The sequence below is a fragment of the Eleginops maclovinus genome, chromosome 24 (genome assembly GCF_036324505.1).
Source record: "Eleginops maclovinus isolate JMC-PN-2008 ecotype Puerto Natales chromosome 24, JC_Emac_rtc_rv5, whole genome shotgun sequence".
In the NCBI taxonomy this organism is placed as follows: domain Eukaryota; kingdom Metazoa; phylum Chordata; class Actinopteri; order Perciformes; family Eleginopidae; genus Eleginops; species Eleginops maclovinus.
The window spans coordinates 3,055,948-3,082,345 of record NC_086372.1 but is presented as its reverse complement, the minus strand read 5'-3'; the positions used below and the strand labels follow the sequence as shown (position 1 = coordinate 3,082,345).

At 44.1% G+C, this 26,398-nt stretch overlaps 2 protein-coding genes across 3 annotated transcripts in view; one reads left to right on the top strand and one right to left on the bottom strand.

Moving 5' to 3' along the window:
- pard3ba (par-3 family cell polarity regulator beta a) overlaps positions 1-1,943 on the bottom strand; it is a 109,095-nt gene extending 107,152 nt beyond the window's left edge. Inside the window, exon 1 of the mRNA XM_063878041.1 lies at positions 1,535-1,943. Within this exon, the coding sequence (XP_063734111.1) occupies positions 1,535-1,651 (117 nt within the window). The 5' untranslated portion in view covers positions 1,652-1,943. The remainder of the gene's footprint in view (positions 1-1,534) is intronic.
- On the top strand, positions 1,420-26,132 carry LOC134861051 (zona pellucida sperm-binding protein 3-like). 2 transcript variants are annotated; one of them, XM_063878043.1, is made up of 13 exons: positions 1,420-1,504; positions 10,778-11,019; positions 21,638-21,987; positions 22,059-22,164; positions 22,548-22,666; positions 22,734-22,852; positions 23,114-23,217; positions 23,953-24,130; positions 24,288-24,405; positions 25,094-25,185; positions 25,300-25,394; positions 25,798-25,905; positions 25,979-26,132. In XM_063878043.1, exons 3-13 carry the CDS (start codon positions 21,838-21,840, stop codon positions 26,104-26,106), a joined length of 1,317 nt encoding a protein of 438 aa, XP_063734113.1. In that variant the 5' UTR covers positions 1,420-1,504; positions 10,778-11,019; positions 21,638-21,837; the 3' UTR covers positions 26,107-26,132. The 2 variants fall into 2 exon arrangements, with proteins under 2 accessions (XP_063734113.1, XP_063734112.1); XM_063878042.1 differs by lacking the exons at positions 1,420-1,504; positions 10,778-11,019 and having other exon boundaries at positions 21,442-21,987.
- The last annotated feature ends 266 nt before the right edge of the window (positions 26,133-26,398 follow it).

Below are 26,398 nucleotides of genomic sequence, written 5' to 3'. Positions count from 1 at the left end.
TGGCTAATGTGGGCGCTAAATGGATTCTGCTGGCAGGTCGAATCTATTCGGTTCTCTCTGGCAGCTCCACAGCTGCACTGTCCTCATGATCCTCTATTAGGAGAAGGCACCAAACTGCTGAGTCATGGGCTCCTAATTAACATGCTCCGTGAAAAGCAATCAAGGGCCCCGGCGCATTTTAATCAGGCTCCCACATTTGGCCTACTTCGGCTTGTGCATCGCAGCGTGTCTGGCTGAGGATCAGCGAGTGACCATGGCTGTCGGTGAAGCATAGACGTGACAGCTCAGGGGACACCGAGTACGGTGAGCTCCTCCATGTGTGTGTGGATTTCTAGGTGTGTGAGGAGGCAATCCATCCAGCCATACAGCCACCCAATCGGGCCTTCCATTCCTTGGCGGAAAGGGAGGGGACGTGGGCGGGCTGAGATGGGGACCAGCCAACCGATAAGACCCGAACCTGTCACCAATCCTAATTCCCAATCACTCACAGGACAAAGCCTCCTGTCCGCAGCGCACATCCTCGACTGGGCCCACATTGAGGATATCAAACAGCAAACTTCCACCTGCCCGCCGAGATACCGGGGGCTTAAACAGCGAGCTATTGTACAGGTGGACAGCTGAGGCTGCAGCCAGCAGCTCTCACATCCTCACAGAGACACATCAGCACCCTATCACGCTAGGACAGCATGCACATACAAGGCGGCTGATTAATAAAAGGTCAGTTCGGCAGGATGATTAATGTTGCAGGGATTGAAGCATCAGGGAGCTGGAGGTACACCTCTTTGTGTACGTGTGGGACATTGAAAACAACGCAAAACAAAAGTCTTATTACACCTGCAGTTATTGGGATTAGGTGATCAGGGCATTATCCTACATTTCCCAGAATTCCTATCAACTCCCATCAGAACAGGTGTATGATCCCAGTGCATCCAGGTGTGTGACACTTGGATGCATTTTTCTACCAGATGTGACAATTGACTCATAATTCAACTGTAGCTGTATTGCATTCTGGTATATTGAGGTATGATAGTGGTCTACTGTGTGGTTGTTTTAACTATGTTTATATAAACTAATATTAAATGTTAAGGTTATCACTTATGATGACAGCTAACATGTGTACTCTCTTATGGGTGAATAAGTGGCAGTTTGCGCCACCAAAATAAAAGTATAACCACAACTGCAAGACACCACAGGTGACAGTAAAACCTGTAAAGATAACAAACCTTACAAGAGTCTATCTTTTTATGAATGAGACTTGTTCCTGACATGTTTATGTTTAGGAACAACGTAAGTCATTATCTCAATCCCAATGCAAAGAATATTGGTTGCTAAATGAAGCTCGTTGCTAGCTCTAATGTTATTAAGATAACCACACTGGTCACGTGACACACACCTGCGCAGGGTTATGGGAGCTAACGTTAGCTAAGAGTGAGTGTATTGTAGGTGTTTGTATTTTCTGTGGGAACACAACAACATGGAGTGAAGAGAAAGCCATCAGGACACGGTGAGTGCAAAGGTGTAAAGGTGTGTTTACCTGCTCCAAAACTCTGCGGTATCTCCTCGTTGCTTGCTCGGTTAAATCCCACACGGTCCATCCAGCTTTACAGGGAACCACCACCGAGGTGTCCCCGAAAGTTACCGTCACCTTCATAATGCCTGCAAATGTCTAGAGAATATATTAAGAAATTAATCCAAGTTTCGGTAGTCTCTCCACCTGCTCCGTGCTCGAGGAAAGTGACACCTGTCAGTCGAAACTGGAGCAACAGGTGTCTCGGGTCAGGATGATATTCCGGTGTCTTCGAGTCCGCCTTTATCCGAGCTAAACACGGGTTTAAAATCCGAGTTTACATTTTATTTTACTCGTCATAATTGGAATAAAACTCGAGGGTGACTTTCTGTCATGTTGAGCCTAGCGCAGCAAGCAAAACAAACTGAGCGAGGAACCCGGAAGAAATCTCAGCCACTCTGGAAATCCAGGAAACTACATTCCCCAGTGACACTCTACCTGCCTGATAATTAAAGCAGCTGTCTGTTCAAGTTATACCCTTATTGTTTTATAGTTGTGTGTTATCATACATTAAAATAACTGTATATTTAATGTCGTTTTTTAACAAAATAATGTATGACAACTATCATCCAAAAACACATTTTAATTAAATGAAACTAAATGACATGTTTTTAACTATGCCTTCTTTAGCCCTTGTTGCCTTAATTTATGACTTTTATTTAGTGCTTATATATTTTATTCATTTTATTTTAATATAATACAGATATTTTAGCATTTAAAAAATAAAGCAATACAGGAAAAAAAGTACATAATTGAATGTGTTAAGAAAATACAAGTAGAGTAGAATGCCATTTTTAAATCACTGACAAGAATATTTGACATTTTTAACTTAATATAATAATTTCCTTTATGCCATAGTTTTACATATTCCTGTAAAATCATATTATTACAAAAAACTGAAGATGAGTTCATCTAGCCACAGGTGCTTGCAGAGGTTTATATTATCCCAACTCTTTTTCTGCTCTAATCCCCCTTGTGCTCACAGACACCTCTGCTAACACGCATCACACACACTAATTACCTTACCATGATTGTCTGTCATTTTATGTCATTAGGTGTGTTGTGAAATTGCCTTTATGGATATTAATGGCCACTGACACGCTCCTGTGCCTTATTCCCGCACATTGTTTGGTTTTTGCTCTCGGGAATTTCCTCCCCATCAAACCAGAAAGCCACCGCGGCAGATGGATTCATAATTGGGACAAGCAATTATTTCCACTGCCACTGTAATTCACCCGAAATGTACGGAACGTGACAATGACAGCCCCTTAGCCTCCTGTTTCATCTCACTCCCCTCACAAACACGGCGAGTGTGTGAGAGAGCAAGGTATGAGGACAGAAAGCAAATAGAGAGCTGCAAAATAAAAAGAAGATGATCCATAATTAGCAAATCCTACAGCGACTTTGTCCATAATCCCCGGGCTCTGGTTTTTAAGAGAGAACATAATTTCATACCCGGTTTCAACAGTGTATTTGCAGAGAGTATATGATGCTTGTTATTTCCCCCCACAGCGTGATAATGGCAGCAGCTGACTCATCAGTTGTGTTGTTGCTCAGCACTTGGCTGCACTCAGTGGAACATGTGTCTTTCCATACAACATTAATAAATCCCTATGAGCTATTGTTTTAAGCTTCCTGTCCTCATCCGAGATCCAACATACAAACTGTTGGGTAATAAGCTTCAGTTGTTGTCTGTAAAAAAGTTGGTCTCTCATAAACTTACCGTGCTCCCCCGCTGGTTATAAAATTACATATTTAAGTCCCTCTATCGTTGCTGCACTTGGTGACTTTGCACTTCAGCCACTATGAGTGCCGACGAGAGATTGCTGATTGACATTCTGAAAGTTTGGAGGATCCTGAAATCATGTCAAGTGGCACCAGTAAACTGCACCTCAATGTTTTCTCTGGAACAGCAGGGGTAGAGGCTGGAAACATTATTTTGGAAAGTGTTGGTGAGGCTTGATTGTGAATGGAGTACTTCTGCAGCCCTTGGAAGAACAAACACTCTGCATAAGAAATGTTATAAGATATATTTGGGGAATTTTGCAGGAAAGACACACGTGCATAACAAGAATTTATTGCAGATATATGACATCATTTAAAGACACCCCATTATGTATATCTTGTCAATTTGGTGTGTGTGAGAGTGTCGTCCCAGATGATGTGATCTTTTTTTTCGTCTGATAAAGATAATGCCTCACAGAGAAGTTTCTCTCTTTGCTGAAGGTGGGTCCTGCCTATCTGCACAGCTCCCATTCATGCTGGAGAAAAACAAAACGTTGTGCTCTTCATGACGGAGGACTCGACGTGTCTTCAACACGTGAAAAGAACAACATGTCAAGAGGTCAGTGTCAGAATGCTGCACGGCGAGACTTAGATTTATCTGTAAGGAAAAACAGAGCTTGTGTGACCTGAGAGCAGACGAGTTTGACAGCAATGCCTCGCTGCTGTGTTTGCACAACATGATGTCACTTCCTCTGTCTACAGAGCAGTATACCACGCCTTCACCTGTAGTGGTGTTGAGCAACATGGAGCAGGACTTTGTAAGAGTCACACTTTGAGATGAAACGCTGTTATAAAGTTGCATATTGTGTGCATTTGATCGCTCTTTCAAGCCTTTCTTTTGAGTCTTTTCAATCTTACCCTCGTCTGGAAGTAAGGCGTGCTAAAGTGATGGCCGTCAATAAAATCCCAGTGATGCTTTTTGTTGTTTTGTTCAGCACTCTGAGTGCAATTTACGGGGTTGGGTTGTCTCGGTCGATAGCCGTGTTGATTTGCTTTCAGTCTTCAAGCAGTGCCCCTTTTCTAAAGAGCAAAATTGACATGTTCCCAGCGGCAGTGCCACCACCCCTGTATTTTAGCTCAGTGTGAGACCGGGGTTGGTCAATAGCCGAGACTTGCTTCACTTCCTGCTGCGCTGCTTACAATTACAGGCCCTGAATCAGTAGCGAGGATTACTTACAAAAAACAGCTCTCACTCTCTGCTAGTGTGTGTGCACGTCAGGCAGGAGAGAAAATGTTTGCAATCACAGAATATTTCAGCAAGAGGATTTCATTTCAGGTATAATATTCCTGCTGCAAAATTGCATTTCTTTTTGTGTGAAACTGCTGAAAAGCTCCAATTGAAAAGCTGTGAATCACAAGTGTTGCTGAAGTTGTTGTGTGGAATAAACACACTTATTCAAAGCAGCCATGATCCATAGAGATGCGCATTGTACCTTAGAGCTTGTAGCATTTCTACAACAAAAGGGGATATTTGCCAAACACTGCTGGCATTTCACTTCCTTTCAATTTACAGTAAAAAGAGAAGTGTGCAGAATTGTAAATATGAGAAGAAGTTGGACTATTCCTTGTTGTTTAATCATACAGTCCAACATGAATATACAGTATTGAAAGACAGCAGTTGGAGTAGATACAGTATGAGCACTTCTACTCTCACTCTCAGGGGAATTTGTCTAGCGTCTGCTGGAAGTGATCCCTTCCATATTGGACAAGTGACCCAAGAAATACCCAGCTTTCAGGGTTAACCCCAGCGTGGACAAAAACAGGGCTCAGCAGCAGGTCAAGCTCAGTTCAGTCGAGTGTTCAACTTGTCTGGATCGCCCTGCTGCACAACCAAAAACAACACAGAACATGGCCTTTGTGCTGACTCTCTATTGCGCATATATTTTATTTGATTTGCATGACCTCCATTCTGCTGCTGGCCTTCAGAATAAGACTATATGCATGACCTGAAAACATTCCCACATAGAGAAGGATTTCAACCTTTTATGGAGAAAGGTCTGTAGTGTGCAAACCATTGAGAGAGGGCTTTTATTTTGTGGAGTACAGGGAAATGTTCGGAGAGTCTACAGAAAGACAGGAAACCAAAACAAAAATATGAATTGCAGGTCATATTTAGTTTTGCTGTGATTAGATTAAAGTGTAGTGTATTTGTGCACCCATTCCTACAAAATAAAAGCCCTAGCTAGATTTAGAAACATGCACAATGAACTCTATAACCTTAACATGCATCTCACCATCACTCCAACACTGGGGAAACTGGTGTGTGTGTGTGTGTGTGTGTGTGTGTGTGTGTGTGTGTGTGTGTGTGTGTGTGTGTGTGTGTGTGTGTGTGTGTGTGTGTGTGTGTGTGTGTGTGTGTGTGTGTGTGTGTGTGTGTGTGTGTGTGTGTGTGTGTGTGTGTGTGTGAGAGATATTTCTGGAAACAAAACCCTCGCTTGTTAAACGTCATGCATGTATTTGAAGACACGTATTCTGCTCTTTGATCGAGCGCTCAGCTGTTGTTGAAGTGCCAGGAGCCGCCTGAATGTATCATGTTACACAAGCGGATGAGTGAAGCTCTTTGTTAATCATCTACTTTGGGAGCAGCTCCACTGGCACATAACCAGAGTTATTATATCAGCAGCATTACAAACTTAGAGAAGCAGGTTAAAAAAGGAAGGAGGCAGGCTCAGGGGCGAGGAAGTGGATTTGTCGATTACATCAACGCATATTTTCACACTCTCGTAAAGGAAGAAACATATTTCTCACTTTCTTTTCACATAGGAGAAGCCTTTACATCTCTGACTGTTGCACACGCCTAATTAGACTAATTAGATTTTTCTCAGCTGAAACTGGGAGTTTAACAAGACACGATTCTTTGCACTGTGCTCCTTGATGGGTGAGAATGAGACTTTATATTCACTAGGCAGGTAGCACATCACACACTCGCTCACACACACACACACACACACACACACACACACACACACACACACACACACACACACACACACACACACACACACACACACACACACACACACATTCCCTAATGGATCAAATTAGCGCCATGGCACATAAACCCTGTTTTCCCGTTCTTTCAGCACCTCGCTTGCTCTCCGTCTCTTTTCTCCTCCTCGTTCCTGCTGTCAGAGACAGTCGCCGGATAATTAAAATCTACATTGAGACAAAAGTTGCTTTAATTTAAGTTCATTATACCGTGCCGCTCTCTGGCTTCGCAGGAGATTTTTTTTTTTAGCAATCCGCTGCCTTGAAACCATGGCAACTGCCGCACAACCTAATTTTCCCACCTAATCACAGCGAGAGGGAGTGCTAAACATTGATTTGGACAATTATGGGCCTACATTTGCTACAAAAGCAAACAAGGCATTGGCAATGGTTGGGAAAGGTGACGTGGGGAGGGGGGTGAGTGCAACTTAAGTGCTTACAGGGGAAATGAAAGAGAGAGCAGAGAGGGGGCAGCGTGGCACATGTCTGGTTAGTTTAATGGCTCTAAAATGACACCTTTTACTCTGTCTGCAGCTCGTAAATGTCCCGCTGATGTCATTCTTTTCAATCCGACTGACATCCTGTGGCTCATCCGTGAACTTTTCTTCTGTGCTTATTCAACCCGGTAATTTCACCAAGAGAACATTTTCTATTTACAGCCGGCACCGTCTGAACAACCTGATTACATGCTGTAGTTTATGTGGTTCTGCTTCTAAAGCGACAGTTCAATCAAATAGTTACCAGGTGAGGTAGAGCAGTGTCGATCTTTAATCTGCGGATGTTTTAATATGTTTAAGATTTGCAAAACTGGATTTTATCAAAACCGCGGGGGGTCGTCCGATTGGTTGTGGCCTCAGAGGTCAAAGGCCAAAGAGTGAAAAAGTTACTGTAATAACAGCTCCTCATTATCGGGTATCATTACCTTTCCAACGGGGTCAGGTAATTGTCTTGGCTCGGCCGGCTTCAAAGGGGACCGGCTCGGGTTCTGTTGCTGTTATGTGACCCTGGTGAATTGTGGGGATTCTGGGTAATTACGACTGCGGAGGACATACAGAAAGAGGAATAACAAACTCTGAGCTGATGGAAGAAGAACTCACATGTTTCACCTGAGTGAAAGTCAGTGTGTTTGATCCCAACTCTTCCCATCATGCATCTGCAGAGATGGCAGAACTAATGACAATCCATAGGCCGATAATTACGTTATGCAAATGCTTTAATTGCAAATGCACAGCAGTCCCGCCTCATCACACCCTCTGTCACCTGTTTAAAGGTTTCCATACCAGCTTACAGTGTGCCAGACAGGATGGGTTTGTCTTTTGCATTCAGTGGCAGATGAATAGAGGGTGGGTTGGACGGAAAGGGAGGAGTGTGTGAATGTACAGGGGCAAAGAAGAAAAGAGAGATCAAAATTGCCCCTCTGCCAATCAAAAAACCCAATTATCGTTCTCAATCAGCGCTGGAAAGACACAAAGAGCCGCTCTCATACAATGGATCAGTGGTCTAGACCAGAACAATTACCGCATAATTAGTTCATCAGACAATCCCAGATTGATCCAACTTTGATTTGCATGAGGAATGGGGTCGGAGGGAAGCCTGGCTTTGAGCGCGCACAACATGTTCCCATCATACCTCCTGAAGCTCCGGCTCTAACAGAAACAGAGAAGAAAGGGTCTGTCAGAAAGGCGGTTAAACAAAATGACGCAGAAAAATCTCTGTGGAAAAATCGAGCTGATACTTTTGCACTGCCTCGTACTTTTGCTGGAAGATGAAGGATCAGGGAGAGGATGAATTACTTCTGTGTCCTTTCAGCTAGCACAGTAAGGAATGATGAAGCCCCTTCCAACCTAAATGCCCCCAATTTAAATCTTCCTCTATAAGTGAAGATATTGGTCATGAAGATGTCCCTCGCATCGTTACGGAGCAGACTCCCTCGCCGTGCATGATTGCGAGACAGAGGTTGTTATTCACTTGACCGGCCTGGACCTGATTCTAGGCGCTCGTGAAAGGAGTCCCGATCAATGACGAGGAGGAGGAGGTGGAGGAAGGGGAGAGTTGTCTGAACTTGTCGCAGGGGGAAAGTTTCACGCTGTGTTTCTTAAAAAAAAAAAAACCTCCAGCCTGGATCCCTCCTCTGGGGGAGAAAGAGGCTTTCTGCAGACGGTGAATAGGCTGTGATTGCTGCGACACAAAGGGGCGAGGATGCAGGTAATGACTGTGCGGTTTGACAGACACCACCCAGCAGCAGCTACAACACTCGCTGCTCCAACCATTTGATTTGGGAGAGCCGTTGCCATGGAGACCGCACCAGTTGATTGGCGCCCTGGGTTTTTTTTTTTGTGGTGTGGTTGGTGGGGGGCGGCATTTCTCATACAGCCTTTTCCTGATTTCTTTCTTTATTTAACGAAGCACTGGTGACTCTAAATGGACGCATTGATTTAATTACTAACCTGAATTAGTGCTGAATAAATTAATCAGTGGGTTTGTTTAATCTGGAGACAATTCTTGATTAGTTTTGCAAATAATCTCATAATGAACCTTTTATTCAAGAGCCGGGATCAAGACCAAAGTCACGTCCAAAAAAGAGGCCCTATTCTGCTTTTTTGGGTCTTCCCTTTCCTGCAGTGTGGTTTTTTGTGCATGTAAATGGTCTGCGGAAGGATTTGTCTTTAGCTACAGTGGGCCTCCTCCCATGAAGGCCGGATGAAGGATGGACTTCCTAAAGTCCTGGGTTCAGCCCGGCCTCTTTTCCTAAAGTCAAGGCTTCATGATACCCTGAGACCATCAATTTCCTCTAATCTCATGCCCGTGTATCCCTATTAAATCAACAATACACCGCCTTGTATCTCCTTTTTCTCATCTCGCTAAATCCAAACTACACTTTCCCAAGGAAGGGAATAAATATAGACGGGACAAAGCATGGAAATAAACTCTCGCTCCAGGTTCTCAGGTCGATCGCGGGGGCTAAGTCCAGGCTTACCGCTGCTTCAAGTAGACTACACCGAGGTTGAGGATGAAAAGGGATGAGCTATTTCTGTCAAGCTCCCCTTTGTAATTAGGGAGGAATCCATACGACGTAGTTTCTCAACCAAGTCTACAATTCTACCGAGCCATAATTTACTTAATTACCCCGAGACGCCTCTTTGATTCAGTCAATATCAAAAAGGGCTTTTCAGGAGGAGAGGTAGGGAATGACAGTAATTTTGAGGCTGTTTGGCTCCCATTCACTGCAGTAAGGAGCACCGCTTTTCTCCATCTTCTGGTGAGCAATGAATTGATTATAGATTAAAGGTTGTCAGATACTTCTGTTGTGCCTTTTTCACTCTGTGACAGAGTCGCTTAAAAGAGAGGACTTCAGTAAAAGTACACTTTAAATCCCATAATAGTAGAAAGAGCTCATATTGATCCCATCTTTCTGTCTGCCTAATGTTCCTCAGCCATTGTGCAGACCTGACATGCTGAGATTACATTTAAATCCAAAAGATACATTGGAAATAAAAGTCAGGAGAGAGCATGATAACAGAAAATACACGTTCCTGAATTTGAAAGAAAACAGACTCGAGGGGAAGGTGGATTTCACCCAAACTTGCTCCACACACTCAAAACACATCTCCACTGGAGTTAAGTGAACCTCTGGGATTTGTAGGACCTATGTAGCATCCTTGAGGCGACAAAAGCGGGGTGCCACTTACCTGCTGAAACCCTGCGAGGATTTTTTTCCCCTTATACCAGAGGGGAAACGGCAGGCCTCACTTGAAAGCCTCTCTCTGCAGGGCTGAGATTACAGGACGTTCCTCTCTGTTCCCACTCATGTAGGGAACCCGTCAGTGGTCACCACAGCCGTGATGTAACACTCGTCCAGCCTCTTTGAAGTGGCTTCATAATCCAGCATTGGACGCAGGGGCGAGTTCAAAAGGGCCCACAGAGGGATTTCGAAACCCAGGAAGGAATCCAGCTCTTCCTCAGATCATTTCCAGCCTCATTTTCCCACCGTGTCAGCGAACAGTTGTTCTCATTTTGACAGCTTTTGTCTTTGATTCAGAAACATACAATTAGTGAGCAGCTGGAGTCCAGGTTCAAAGTGAAACTCATGAGGCTTTACATGAGCAGGGTGATATGGGATAAATACCAATGAAATAGGTGAGATGTTTTGTGTTCATGACAACTAAGGAGTCAGAGTTGTACCAGTAGAACATTTTGACTCATGCACAGTGGTGCTTTAAGCTAAATGCTAACATTAGCATGCTAAAATGCCCATAATGACCAAGCTATAATCCGATCCAAAGTGGTGGAAGGATTGCTAGCATTGCAACAAAAAAAAGAAACTGGCATTCACCTGAAGGCTTTCCTTCTTTGCCCTCCCCATCCCATAATGCCCCTGGGCCTTCTGTAAGCCACATCATGCTGCTCTCATCATTTCACCTCCTTCTATCGTTGCAGGAAATGCTGACAGAACCGGCGGAACCAAAGCAGAGTAATCACAGGATGGAGGCAACCGGGCCCAGAGAGGACGAATGTGCCACTGACCTCAGGGAGACGAGAAGTCACCAGCCAGCGCCAACAAGTCCTGCCAAGGTCTGGACAAGCTTAACAGGCTTTCGACTGTGGACCCAAAATACTCTCCAGTTTCCCTTCAAAGTTAGAAAAACATATCCAGTGTGTGTGCTGCATTTCACTAAAAGGTTAGTGGAATTTCAAAACCCAAGAGACGTGCTCGCAGAGGCTAAGATGGAAAGTTCTGCATGTCTCTATATCTCTGTGCCATGTTTCAGTGTAATTCAGCCTGACATGTTTGGTATCTTTGGAAACGTCAGGATCTCGACTGGAGTTCAACACAACGTAGAGCAGGTTTGAAGCTTGGCCTCGACAGCCCCAGTTGTCGCTCTGTTTGGGTTGAATAGTTTAGGCCACAGACGAGCTTGGCACTTCTGGAAACAAAGCGTTACAATTATTACATGTGTTATTTTTGGGAAGTGTATGAATAAGTCCTGGCTGAAGCTGCAGTTCATGCTGGAGACAGTGATTGTATCTGTGATGAAGAATGGGCTTGTGCTTCAGTATTGTCTTAACCACAAAATCAAGGACTGTTATTATAATGAGCAGTGTCCTTTTATGATGCAACTTCCCACTTGATTTATTACCACAATAAGATATTTCCATTCAGGTTTATAATAAATAGCAGACACTGGGGGGAAATGCTTAAACAAGGCAGGAGCTGAGCCTTGGGGGAAGTTGGTGACATAGAGATCCTGCTCTCTCTGGCTGCTGTGCGCATCACGTTGCATATTCAGCTCGCCCTGAGCAAGCTGCCCTTCAGAAAAAACCTGCTCCAGCTGAGGTCTGATCCCTGAGTGTTGCTCTGCTGGGTACCCATCGCACACTGACCACCTGCAGCGGTGGAGCATGTACTGAGCTTTTATGCATTTGATACAGCATACATTTCCTCCTCTCCATAGCCTCTCTGTGCCTCTCTTCACTGGCCTGTCAAATTGCCTGTTGGAGGAAAAAGATGGTGGAGTTTTTTCCCCTTTAAACCAAGGGCTAAAAAAGAACCCACAGGTTGTCTGCCAATGTCTAAGTGACAGGTGTCCAGGACTGAGTGTGTGTGTGCGAGTGTGTGTGTGTGTCCGGTCAGACGGCAGATCCTGCTAATCCTGTCCGTCCCATAGGACATGCAGTGTGACTGGGTAATTGGCCACTGACTGAGCAAGACCACTCTGGAGGCACTGCTTATTGAAGCACTGTCAGGGAGAGGAGGCATAACAAGACTGGAGAGGAAGGAAGGTAGAAACACGGAGAGGACAAAATCAAGAGAAGGAAACGGAGAGCAAAAAGAAGGGATACATATTAAAAATAAATAAGTGATGGAGGGGTGGATGAGGTAACATTTAGAGTGAGGGGATTCTGACCCTGAAGCCATCGCCTTCTCTTCTCTCAGCCGAAATGTGACACTTTCATGATTACACTGGACCTCCTTTTTTTTGGGTGGCCAGCTTAATCTTAAAAGGATGGCGAGGGGGAGAGAAGCAGGGGGATAGGGGAGAGAAGGGGGAGAGCATGATAATGGAAGTCTAGGTTAATACTTCCCTCCTCTAGCTGGCCACCTAACAAATTGCCTTGTAAAAGCAAAAGCGATGGATAAATAAAGAATGGAATAAAAAAAAAGTATATCCCTCCAGCAAATTGGCTGTCATTGGATTATCCCCTATAAAGCAGGATTTGTGTGCGTGTGGGTAGACTGGGGTATATGTGTGACCACTCTGTTGCATCACACAGATTCTGTGTGTGTGTGTGTGTGTGTGTGTGTGTGTGTGTGTGTGTGTGTGTGTGTGTGTGTGTGTGTGTGTGTGTGTGTGTGTGTGTGTGTGTGTGTGTGTGTGTGTGTGTGTGTGTGTGTGTGTGTGTGTGTGTGTGTGTGTGTGTGTGTGTGTGTGTGCTAAAAGTGGCTGGTAGTATCAGGCCCAAGCAGAAAGGGTAGTAGGCAAGAGAGGATTGGATGAGCGATCATTGCTTCATCGGCTCCATTAAACACACCAATGGCCTGTAAATCAGCCTGTCACAGAAACACTCATCCTAAACACACACACACACACACACACACACACACGGCACAGTGACAGGTAACACCAATACATAGGTTAGTTGACAAAGTGTTATGCTAGCACGTTCACTATAGTATTTACAATATATTTATGTAGAATTGTTGATGTTCTTTTGTCTCGTTACATGAAAACTGAATAGTAATTAGTTACTTTTAGTCTTGTTTGTGGCTAACTGGGATATGTTAGTCCAACATTCACTCTCCTTTTTGCCTTGTTTTGGTCTCCACACACTCCTTAAAGAGGCAGTATTCTGCTTTTTAGGGCTGTTTCCCTTTCCTGTAGTGTGTTATATAGGTTTTTGTGCATGTAAATGGTCAGCAAATCTTAAAGTTCCCTCTAGATGGAGTCTTTCTCCCAGCTAGTATGAGGAAATCAAAGCACTTTTTGAACATTTAAGCACGTAACATGTCAAAGTAGAGGCAGAAAATACAATTATAAACCTGAAAATGTGCATTATATGTCCTCTTGTGGTCCCGAAAACAACAAAACAAAGAAATAAAAGAAGCTAAAAGGCTCACAATTTGGTTTATTCATCTCAGTACAGCTAATTTGGTTGCTGTAACAAATCAGTAAGTTTTTAGACACCTAAGCATGATGATTACAGGTGATAGTGCACCAACAGTAAGGTCCCTCCACAAATATGTTTTTTATCAGAGGTCAGAGGGTCAGAGATGTAGTGGAACAGCCAGTGTCCTCCATGATTACTTCAGCAGTACGGTTATAAGACCAGCTGCCCTCCAGGTGATCCCAGACTGAACACCCTGTTGGTGCAAAGGACTGAATCAGCAGCTTTTCTGTTATCTGATATCCTCTCTAATTCAGTCACGCCCCGAGAGAGAGAGAGCACAACTCAAGGAAATCAAAGACCTGTCATGTTTGAGAAAGTTAAGAGACGGATCGAGAGGAAAGATGAGTATGAAAAGGTCGTGGAGTCGAGTGGTAGCAGAAGGAACTCAGGCGAAAATTCAATAAGTGCTTGAGAGTCAACAGCGCGTGGGTGGTCAGTGGCATGATGCAAGCTCATTAGCACAGCGTTTGACTCCAGCGTTTGACCTTATGCCCGACTATCCCACTTTTTCTCAGTTTTTAGCCTGGATGCTGGAACTTCTGACAGATAATGAGCTGTGCAGGAGTTGTTCGGTTCAGAAAAATCATCTGTTAATTAAAGGAGTTTTGGACACACATCGTCTGCAGCACAGAAACACAACTGTTATCCCATTACAGTGAATCAAGCTCACTCATTACCCGGGTTTACTCAGTATCGCTCGAGGCAGGAAATTGACTTTGTTTTCCTGCAACTCCTCTGCAATATCCATTGGAAGAAAAGCAATATATTATGGCAAACAAAAAATGTTCCCATCCTTCCTTACAGTCATTTAAAATTGAATTATAATGACTGATGGCAACCAATCAGTGGTGGTAATTTCGGCAAATGATGCAGCTCTGTTTCGAACTGTAGTAAAGTATTGATTCAGCTGCAGCCTGCAGTAAGCCATTCATCTTCCATTAAAAACAATCTCTTGTAATTACCTTAAACTGCTTTTTAGAATCATGGCAGGAGAATTAGCCAGAGCTACTGTGTGCAACAAATTACATGTCATTAGAATAAAACATATTAATGTATGCACTCGTCTTCAGCTCCTGGAGGTTTTCAATAAAAACACGTTAATGTATGCACTCATTTTCAATTCCCCCCGGGGTCCTTCTTGATCACAGCGATCATAAAGATCATATTTTACAGCTGGGCTGCAGAGTGGAGTTCAACCCTGAATGCCTCCAAATATAATTTATCTTAGCATTGTAGGACTGTGCGTTTAAGTTTGTAGCTCAGTTTTAAAGGATTTCAGGCCTGTGCTCGCAGGTAAACTATATTTCAATATGTGCAGTCGGCTGTTTATACGACTTAATCCATGCAATTCTAATGACACATCTTCAGCTGCACGGTTTTTAGTACTAATTAGCATGCCAACACTTAGATGAGATGGGAAACCTGGCAAATATTAAACCTGCTAAACTTCAGCATGTTACCATTATGGCTGTGTGCATCCTAGCATTCTGATGTTAGCATCTAGCTACAGCCTCAGGGAAGTCTGTATAAACATTGTAATGGATGGGATTGGAAGCTTAATAATGAAGCATGATGCTCTAGTGTCAGAAGATTATTAGAGCCAGGCATGGGGGGTGGGAAGCATTATAAATCCTATGGTTTGAATTGCATGAGTCCCCTGTTCTTTAAAATGTTACTTGTACAAGCTGCAGCCATATTTCTAAAGATGTCCATCTCTGTCTTGCAGCAGTACGGCTCCCACTGCTGATTCCAAACATCGATCCCTGTGTCTTACATCCTCTGACTAATATGTGAATTACGCTTTCGACTGGATTTTTTCTTTGATAAGGAAATAACAGCCTCTGTGATGACCGTCGAGGACGCCCCCGGCCAGTTGGAGGTAGCAGGCGAGATCTTTTGACAAGGTTAACAGATGATCAGTAAAGAGTGGCTCCCCGTGGCCCCCTCCCTCTGCTCCTTCCTTCCTACCCCCTTAGTATCAATCAATACCTGTTAACAAAAGCTCTGTGGGGCTCCTTTCCACTCTCTGCACTCTTTTTCATATTTCAGGATGTTATTAGAGCGTGCCGTGAAATGTCAAGATCTTTACAAGGTAAATATCTCTCCGAATGTCACAGGGAGAGTCGAGGGGGAGAAACTACTTTTCTTCTCTCACTGTCAGAGCGGCGAGCTGCAGACATCAGAATGATTTCTCTGCCAGAGGCAGTTGTTTGTTTCTGCCGTGTTGTCAATGATCATACTGGCGTGGGTGTTTGCATTTTAATGGCAGCTAGTTTAAATGCTAAAGTAACCTTTAAGATAAACATATCAGAGTGCTCGGACAGTGGGGTATAGAGGAGTGTCAAATGTCTGAGCCACTACAATAGCCCGAGGACAACTTCCTCCTTTGTGGAGCTCAGCTGCCACAGTGGCAAAAAAATAAACAGACAATCAGATGAGGAACTGCCTTGCCGTCTCATCTCTGCGGCCGGTAAATCAAGTGCATGACAAGCCGTGTCAGGAAAAATATATATCTGATCAAAGAGACTGCAGCAAACATGGCTGACTTGCAAGTGGGAAGCGTTCGCAGCAGGTTGAGAGTCATTTCAAGTCTATGAGGTGGACTCAGCTGCACGAGGGGCCTGTTGATCAGAGCAGAATCCTACCTTCATCTTTCCTCCTCTCTGTTTTACACATCAGCAGTGACAACAGTCTCACTCAGGACATGAATCGTGCAGTTCTAGCTGGGATCATGTCTATTTTTGAGTTGTTTGTTGTTTTTTTCCTGCGTACTGAACATCTGTGTGAGGCTCCCTGAGCGAAGGCTGATCAGCGAAGCAGAAAGAGGGAAAAGAAAAAGAGGGGAAGGAAGAGGCATGGTGCTGTTTCAGGTGATGGTAGGCAACCTCTGGGATTGTGGGTAATGAGGCTCTCGTGGGAAAGCATGGGCACCGTCGCCAGCTTGGTGATGTCACGGTGGCGGGATGAACAAACTCAATGAAAGATTCATTTGACAGGAGGTTTGCTTCTTCTTCCTGACTGACCTCGATCACTAAACATTTTTGTGTGTGACAACTTCAAGTTTTCACGTCACAATGTTCACTTTTTGCCACATGCACACCAGTACCCATCAAGCTACCTCTCTCTTTTTATTCAGTCTGCACTGTGCCTTGCTTTTAGCACCTCACACGCATGCATTGCTCTTATTTCAATTAAAGCACCTAGCGAGTCACAAGATAATTGCACCAACCTTGCGAGAAATTGCCAGGGCAAAATCTCTCAATTATTCTGTCGTTTTAACATCTTACCTCGGATCCTAAATTGATCCTTTTGGCAACTTCAAGGCCCTCATTTGCATGCCTGTTGTGGTTGGAATGAAGCGTGTCATGCTGTCTCCTCTGGCTTTGTGCTGAAGAGCTCTAAGCAGGGATAAGGAAGACAACACACCTCGTTTCACCTACCGCCCTGCACTTACTGGGATGCACTTGTGGTTTGTTCTTCCCTAAGATGCTGCAAGCCTGTGATGTGCAGTGATATTTTGGTACCACAGTGCCACCTATTGGCTAAAGACTTCACAGTTAGATGTGTCATTTAAGCCCAGCATTGTCTTCTTTAAGCCCAAATTGCCTGGTAATGTTTTAAATGCACACAACACAAAGTTATTTCATGCATTATTTTCTGTCTAAGAGCTTTCCTTAGCCCTAAGACAGAAAATAATGCACGAAATGAAGATTAAATCACAAAACATTCCCTTCTAAACATTTGCTGTAATATGGCAGAATTAAGTTATTCCTCCCATTTCACCCAGGAAACAAACCGATTTGTCTTGGAGATGCTCAAATGTTGCAGGGGTCACCACGGGGGGACTTGAAAGGAGAAAAAGGGAGTGAAGTGGGAGCGAAACAGAACAAAACTATTACATCTTTCATCATTTCCCACTCCCTATAACCTCGTTGTGCTGGCGGAGCTGAGGTCTAGACATTGTGGAAAGGCAATAGCCATCCATCATGTCCGATTATGCCGTTTAGATGTAATTGCAAATCCTTAAGGATTGCTCCGCCAACATCATCCATGAACACACAAACACACACCTGCAGGGGGAAGAAAGAAAGAAGAAAGAAAGAACGAAAGGGGAGAGTATCACTGTTGCTCCTGCAGACGGAGAGAGGGAGAGGGAGAGCCACCTCCATACACATTTCACACACAATCAAATTAGAGCTGGCGTTCAATACATCACTGACAAATTGTTTATTAAACAAAAGGCTTGAATTGCAGCATAACTGAGAAAGATTCAAGCGCAGAGAGAGCGGCGGGGGCTTTTATGACCCATGTAGTGCCCATGTAAGGAAGACAGTGGTGCACCAACGCACCATTTATGTCCTTTTCTACACCGTGAGGATATACACACCGGGATAAAACAATGTCAGTGAGGTCATGAGTGGAGCATGGCACTACCACTGTTAGTGTTTGACTCCCAACGGGGCCACCCATGTTCAAATGGCACAGTAAAGCACTCTGGATGAAAGCATCCACCATATGTGCTCGGATCATTTGCTTCCTGTCATCTCTTTTATTCAACAGTGAGGAACCTGCAGGTCATATAGAGGCATCATTCATACAGCTTGTTGTACTGTATAGAGGGCGTTGTGAAGTTTTAAGTGGGAAACTCCACTCAGATGTGTTCTAAGATGCATGTGGCAATTATGCAACATGTCATAGAGTCCCCTCTGAAAAGGCTTTACAGGGAAATGGATCCCTGGCTGTAATGAGCAGAGGCAATAAATCTGGGGAAGCGTCATTAGTGATTTAAGAACGGCAGGAGAGGAGCTTTCAATTGACATTTTGATATGTTCTGACCTTTATTCTCCATCGAGTTCACAACTGTTTTGAATTTGATGTGATTAAAGATCATATTTTAAAATCTTTGTTACATAAAAGATAGATTTTCACTTGAACAGAAGAGAGCTAAAAGTGAAACCGCCTCAGGGTCATTGGCAAGTTTAGTGTCTCAAAAGAGAAGCAGTTGAGGAAATGGGAAATTGTCTCGCAGCTTGAGACTGCTGCTTTAAAGTCATAATTACTTCCCTATGTGACAGGAATAATAGATTAGATTTATAACGTTAAAGGTAGTTTTTGTCCTTCCTCAGTTGCCGTACGATAGCTATCATGTGCTAACAAGTGACTGTATATTAATTATATCATATTATATTACATATTCTGCAGGTTTAGTAAGACATGTTAGCACAATTTAGTTTCATCTTCCAACCAAAAGTATGAAATGATGTATCCTAAAGATTTGAGTTCTTTGAGTTCACTTGGGGGTTTGAAGGTCTCTTAATTCCACAAATAAAAAAAGTTATCCAGCTAACAATCAGCTAAATACTTTCCACAAATCAGATACCAGGAAGAGTGAGAAGTTTCTCCCTCGAGAGAAACTTTGGAGCCTGTGATGTTAAAGGTCAGCTGCTGATTCTCCCGCCTCTGCATTGTCCCTCTTCACAGGGCGATGACACCTGTCAATCAACCCGCGCTGAAGACCTTTATGCCGTGACAAAAGCCCTTTCTGGGCTATTGAGCGGGACAGCGGTTCTTTCTTGAGAAATGTCATGGACGTTGTGATAAAAAATTAGGTCAGCCATGTGTGGAGTTCGAGGGATGTCAAAACTCGAGTGACTTTCGACTAAATGATACATCAGCTGGGAGATCATTATCATATTGGAGTGTGTGGAGGCGATGTGCAGATGTGTGTGTGGCACGGTGTGTGGTTGGTAGGTGCCGGGGTTTGATGCATGTCTTTAATAAAAGTCCATTAGCTCTCTGCGTGTGTGTCCCCTTTGTGTGTGAGCTATCTTGTGAGTGTGTGAAATAACACAAAGTCCTTGTGTGGAGGCGTGTTGGAAATGGACGCTGATGGGCCGTGAATCAGAGCCCAGCGTGCTGTTATTATTTCATGTTGCTCCCTACAGGGCGGCTGTCTGTTATCCCTCACCCCCTGGTTCACTGACCCTGAGCACATTTCTCCTTCTTCTGCTTTGTTTTCACTTTCCCTTCCCTTCCCCCTAATGCTGCAACTTCGCTCCCTCTTAAAAATTGCCAATAAACCAAGTCAAGTTTGGCACCGTGAAGCCAGCGTCTTAAAAATCACATGCCAGGACATGTTAAAAGGAAAACATTTCACTCAGAAATAACTCCCCGTCCCACGCAGAATCTAGTCACCGAAACGCAAAGAAATCAGGCGATCTTGAACGCTGCTCGCCCACCACAACAGCAGGCTATAACTAATCCATCTCCCACTACATGCTTTTAACGAACCTCCATAACCGTTATCCGTATGGTGCAGTGCAGCGCGGCCAAATCGAGCTGTTTCCATGACTTTGTGCTGTCAGCAAAATGTGACGAGGGACGTGTGTGTGTGTGTGTGTGTATGTGTGTGTGTGTATGTGTATGTGTGTGTGTGTGTGTGTGTGTGTGTGTGTGTGTGTGTGTGTGTGTGTGGATTCTCATGTATTTCCGTCACTGAGCATCTGCGTCGTCGTTGTGCCATCCTGGTTGATGATTTTCCATCTGGTGGATGTGTGTGTTGTCTAAACAGAGGCCTACCTGCATCACTCTGTCCCCGTCTGAAAATGCAGCAGGATTATTGGAAACAGAAGCTGATGAGAGTGGCAGTGTGTGCGTGAGTGTGTGGAGTTAGCTGCCAGGCCCCTTTCAGTAACCCCCACAGGGGCCATATTAGGGCCCTCCCGGGGCCAAATTAGAGGCAGCTAACCACGTTAGAGATCGGCAGCAGAGGGGGCCTGACTGGTCGGGATGGGCTCATTTCACTCCAGCCTTCTGAACTCACACACACTTACACACACACACACTCACCTCATCTCTTTGTTTTGCCGCTGATCAGCAAAAGATAAAAGCCAGTTCCTGACAATGGCAGCCTCTCTGTTGGGGAGTCTACAGGGAGATCCTGACAGAGAGGAAGAGCTATAATGTATTCCAGCCTGGATTACTGTGTCTGCATTGAGAGGGAGTGATTTCTACTAAATTAGCCTTTAGAAAAGCAGTTTCTTTAAATGTAATTGTATTGTGGTTTTATCTATATGCACTTAATGGAAGTAGTTCCATATGTGCAGCCGTGGATGATGAGAAATGTTGATTTTAAAGTACGGTTATGGATATGAAATAAAAAGAAAGTCACCATGTTCTTTAAGATAGTTGACATTTTCCATATGTATTTTCATACTTGTAGCTTTAATTATTTATATGAAAAGGGCGGATAATAGAGACTAATACTACTTTACAGATGTCAATATTACTATTCTGATATTTGAATGCTAAGATTTTGATATTAACTATTCAATTTGGATACTGATAAAGGTATTCAGACTCTATTACTACAGTTTGGACACTTAATATACTATTCAAATAATTCAATACTACCAGAGTGCAGGATTCATAGCAGGTATGTTTGATTGACATGCCTCCCGGCACAGGTTCAAGCCCCGCCCCCTGCTTCCTGTCACACACATGCATGAGTTGATGGTGACATTTGTGAAGTCTCTGAGCATGCTCATAAATCTGGGTTTTTATAAGCGCCCGCTGAACTCCGCAGACTGTTGACCGCGTAGCCTTGACATTTCAAGACTGCGAAACAAACCCGGGGCTCCGACTCCCCGAGCACAGTGATTGATTTGTCTCGGGGGGGCAGTGAAAGCCCCTCACTGTGAGGGTCAGGCTTGTTTCTGTTTATAAAAGTCTTTGTTCATTACCATCATGACAAGTGGAGATTTGGCAGGCTGTGTTTGCCTTTAAAAAACATTTACAGAATGATAATTATTTGAGCTTTTTCCACGCTAGAAATGCACCCGTGATTATCTAATTGTTTCTCAGTGGAATAAATGTTTGACATAAAGACAGGGTTCAACTTTGGGAGGGAAAAGGAAGAAAGGATAGGTTGATCCTCCAAGCTGGAGATCAATCAAGTCATCAGAAGGAAGAGGAGGAGGAGCCAGGGTCCCACACCTTCATGTTTGGTGACAGGACAACAAGCAGCAGTGCTCTCTGAATAAGCACCAGAAAAAGTCCAGGTTTTTGTGTGATAAGCTGTAATGGGGTTCAGAGAGGTGCTTTTATCAGGGTTTGTGCTTCTCCTCTCAGGTGGAAATGTTTGTGCTGCAACACAAAACTGGTCAAACACCAATGAGACTGCGAACCAAACTCTGCAAGAGCCGCAGACAGCAGATCATCAGTCAGACCTGCATGCGGATCCAGTACGCTCTCCAGTCACGTACCGACTCAAGAGCTACCAGCTCAGGAACCCGGCTGTCCGCAAACCACCTCGGCCTCTTGTGGCGCAGATGCACATTTCTCAAAACCCGCAGAGATCCGGGGCCACAGAGCTGACCTCGGAGCAGCTGGAGCCAGAGGTGACTGTGCAAGCTGAAGAGTTTGTCAAGCTGCCGTTTAAAGGCCCCGATCTGAACCCTCGTGTCAAACCACAATCAAAGGTATGACTTCCATGCATCCTTTTTTGCACCGTTTTAACTTCAGGGTAATTTAAATTTGACTGATGTTGCAGGTGCTGGCGCTTGTGATAAAGCAGAGGGTGCCTGTGCCGGCCGGCAGCATTGCAGCGCGCTGTGGAGAGGGAGAGGTCACCATCGAGGTCAAACAGAACTTCCTAGGTAATGTTGTTTTTAATCCACACTGGCACCAGCTTATTTAACATGCTTTCTGCTCTGATGACTTAAAAAAAAGAAGAAGAAAGGGTTAGGAGCCCAAATTGGAAAATGTAATGGAACAGTGAAGATAGGACACTCTGTGCTGATTACTGCAAATGGCACAGACTATGGACTGGGGATCAATATTATGTTTCCCTTGATTTCTTCACTCGGTGGAGAAGCATTCTGAATGCTGACTCTCTGTGATGCATTAAGAAACCTTTTTATTTGTCCTGTGGCTGAACCTCCCCTCGCTGTGAGTGTTATTGACTGGATGGGGAAAAGAAAATGGCCTCAGGTAATGGTCCCCGATTTAAGCTGCACCTTTTTTTCCTCTTTGTTCCTAGGAAACGGTCAGTTGATCCGGCCAAGTGATCTGACCTTAGGGGGCTGCGCCGCAGTAGACGCCGCTCGCCACATCCTGCACTTCCAGACGGCGCTGCAGGGCTGCGGCAGCACAGTGATGGTGTGTGTGTCTCATAGTGTCCATCCACTTGTTTGTCAGCGAAGTAACAGTTGTTTTCTTTCCTCAGATTACTGACGAAGCCCTCATCTACTCCTTCTATCTGCTATACTCCCCAACACCTATTGGCAACACGGTTATTCTGAAAACCAACCCTGCTGAGGTGGTAATTGAATGCCACTATCAGAGGTAAAGTCTCATTATTTCCCCCCTTATATTTAAAGTCATAGTAATATATCAAGGCCTTATCATCACTAGTGTTTTTCCCTTTAATTTTGGCCAGAAAAAAAGGTTTCAAACACAATTTCTACCACTTTGAATGTAGCTAAGCCCTACAGAAACCATCCAATTGTCATATGTTCCTTCCTGCATGTTCTCCTCCTGTCTCTGGCACACATCCTTCTGCATCCCTCCAGTAACATGCCGTCCTCCCTGTAATTGTCCTCACAGGAGAAGTTATGTGAGCAGTGGCGCCGTGAGGCCTACCTGGATGCCACTCGCCACCGCCATGTTGGCAGAACAGCAGCTGCACTTCTCCCTGCGTCTCATGACAGGTCGGCAACACAAAAAAACAAAACAAGAAACTTTGAGCTGATGTTCAGCGAGTTAAAACTCAGATTTTCTTCCAGCCGCTTTGGCTAATTTCCCCAGCGACGGGTGTAATTGCAATCACTTTAAGGCCTCGCAGACGTTGTTTAAGATGCTAAGCGGTGCCTTGATAAAGAGAACTTTGATGCATGGTGATGAGCTGAAATGAGAGCCTTGTAGGCGCAGTTGACCTCGAGGGGTCACTCGCACAATAAAGTGATCAATAAAACGGCTGATTATGCTTTCTAATTAATGCAAAGTGTCTGTTTGAAAAGTTTGCCTAGCCTTTCATGTCATTAACTATTGTAAAATGAACTTTGCTGTTTTAAAGGGGCCCTATAATGCTCATTTTCAGGTTCATATTCTTATTTTATGCTTTTAATTTGACATGTTTACATGCTTTAATGTTCATGTCTTTGTACATGCACTAAAACCTGTATGACACACTCAAAAATAGCTTTATAGGGCCTCTTTAAACAAGTTTTGCATCTGTGTTTCTTCCAGGTTAAAGATGCTACATCTGCAATTAATTTATTGCTTTTTTAAAGTACTTTTCTCTTATTATGGTATCTGTACCTGAATCCCTGCTGCTGCACTGACTCACTCTCCCCCACGGGCATCATTTTACTTTGAAATAATCCAAATTGATGGCCCAGCATTACTTCTCCACTTGTATTCCTTCCTCTTCTGTATTTGATTAGAGGACTGGCGGTCGCAGAGGCCCTCCAGCGTGTACTTCCTGAGAGACATGATGCACATCGAGGCGGCGGTCCTCCAGGGTCACCACGTCCCTCTGAGGGTCTACGTGGACAGCTGCGTGGCCACCGCGACCCCCGACCCCAACGCTCACCCCAGATACCCCTTCATCAGCAACCATGGGTAATCATTCATGAAGCAGTATTTGCCTTAAAGCGCCTGCTAGTCATAATAATCAAGATTTAGGTTTATTTGCACGTCATGCTGAACCTATTAGGCGCGTTTATGGCCTGCCCGTGTTTATGAATATGAATCATGCGCCTGTATTTTTCCATATAAGGTGTTTAAGCGATACTAAGCCGGCAGGAGCCAAGTCTTACTTCATGCAGAGGATCCTGGAGGATAAACTTCATTTCCAGCTGAAAGCCTTCAAGTTCCAGCAAGATCACAGGAAATCAGTAAGATGTGTTTAGAATATGATTTTAAGGATTCTTCCATCATCATGTCATGTATTTTCCTTCCATGCATTTACAATTTGAGCACTCTGATCTTGATCTGACCACGCAGTGTTGCATTCCTTCTGTTAGTCTCTTATTACGTGCTAAGTTGGCACCTGATGTACACATAGTAAGTGTTGTTTGACAGCTATAATACCCTCCGTCACCGTCTGTGCTTAGTTCAAATTCTTTCCAACTGAGGAAATGAGCGCTCTCTCAGGTAGCGTTAAACTGTGTGACTTAATATACTGTAAGTTGATGAGGCCTGGATGGAGCTGAGCCAGTATCGAATCAGAAACTGTGCAATCAGAGCTTCGTAACATATAACGTTTATGCAGTAAAATGTGTAAAGATCAGTGGACCAGTTGTATATTTTAGGTTGTGTAGTTGTTTGATCAGAGAAAAATACAAAAATGTTTAAATTCTAGAGAAATGTGTAACTTTTAATCAAGGTAACAGCAGTTTTATTTGGTCCCATTATCCCTTGCTACTCAACTATGCCACCAAACTCGGTATTTGTTGAACCACTCATGACTCTCACTAAAATATAAATGAAACAGTCTTATGCCACATACTGTATATGCTTTCTCAGCAGCAGCTACAAAGGAGTCATCATTTTTAATATATCAACGTGTTTAAATGTCCTCAGCTCTACATCACATGTCAACTGAAGGCAACCAAAGTCTCCGTTCCCATCGACTCGCAGCACAAAGCGTGCTCCTACTTGACTGAAGCAAACAGGTTAGTTCCCACAAATAACATGTGGTTAAACTAACACACAGATATGCAACAGTTTGCTACATTTATTTTTCCTCACATGCCTCTGTAACGGCCTCTATTCCTGCCCCCGTTCAGATGGGTGGCATCAGGTGGAGACAATAAGGTGTGTGGCTGCTGTGAGAGCAGCTGCACAGAGCCGAGGTGGAAAAGAAGCCTTGCAGCAGATGCAGGTACGCTTTACAGAATCACTACAAAACAGGCGGTGATGAATCCTGAGCATCTCATCCTGAACCAGGGGAGACGTTATGATACCATCTCCTCTGCTGTCAAAATATTTCTCAGTACATTTATCAAAACGATATCACAGAAAAGGTGTTTTTATGTCCATCTGAATAGTTTTAAAGTATAGGAACATTTATTTTCCAGCGACTCGAATATAAAATCCTCCACGGACCAGCGGAGGTTGCACCCATATTTAGACAAGCCAACTTACCCTCAGCTGGCACCGTGCGTCTTTAGGGGATTGATTCTGAGCTGATCCGTTCTGAATTGTTCAGTTGTATCGTGAACGGTTGAATCAGCTGGCTAAATGCAGCAGAAAGTATGTAGATTTTTCATTTTTCCTCTGTGCAGGGCTTGTGCAGTGGGAGGGGATGGCGGCTCTGGGCCCCATCCTGCTGGAGGAGAGCATCCTGCCAGAGAAGCTGACTGCGCTCCAAGCACAGGAAGTGACTGGAGCAGGTAAGAAAGCAACAAGAAAATGCATTTGCTTATTTTCTTTCTGCTATTATGAGTTTTCTGCTCTCACCCTTAGCCTCCTATTCCTCCATGGCTCTGCTGTGTGGGGTGGGTGCAGCGCTGGCTGTGGTGCTGCTGCTCCTCATGGGTGCTATCATCTGCAGCAGACAAAACAAACCCTCCGGACACTTTGTTAGTACCTGATTAAGACATTAAAAATGAATAACAAAGCTTAACGCCTGCTTTATTCTTTGCTCAGGAGGAAAATCAGCTTTCCCCCTAGCTACAGACTTAATAATTCATCTTGGAGTCGACACACTTTCACTTATTTTGTATATTTCTCTGCAGGACTGGGTTGCATCTGTACAGTGCATTCCATACTATACTCTAGGTTAAGTGTTATGAGCTTGCCAGGGTTAAAAGGGGTTAAGCTGTAGAGTCCAGCCCTGATGACCCTGCTCATAAAATGTATGCTGTGTACACACTGCTGTGTATA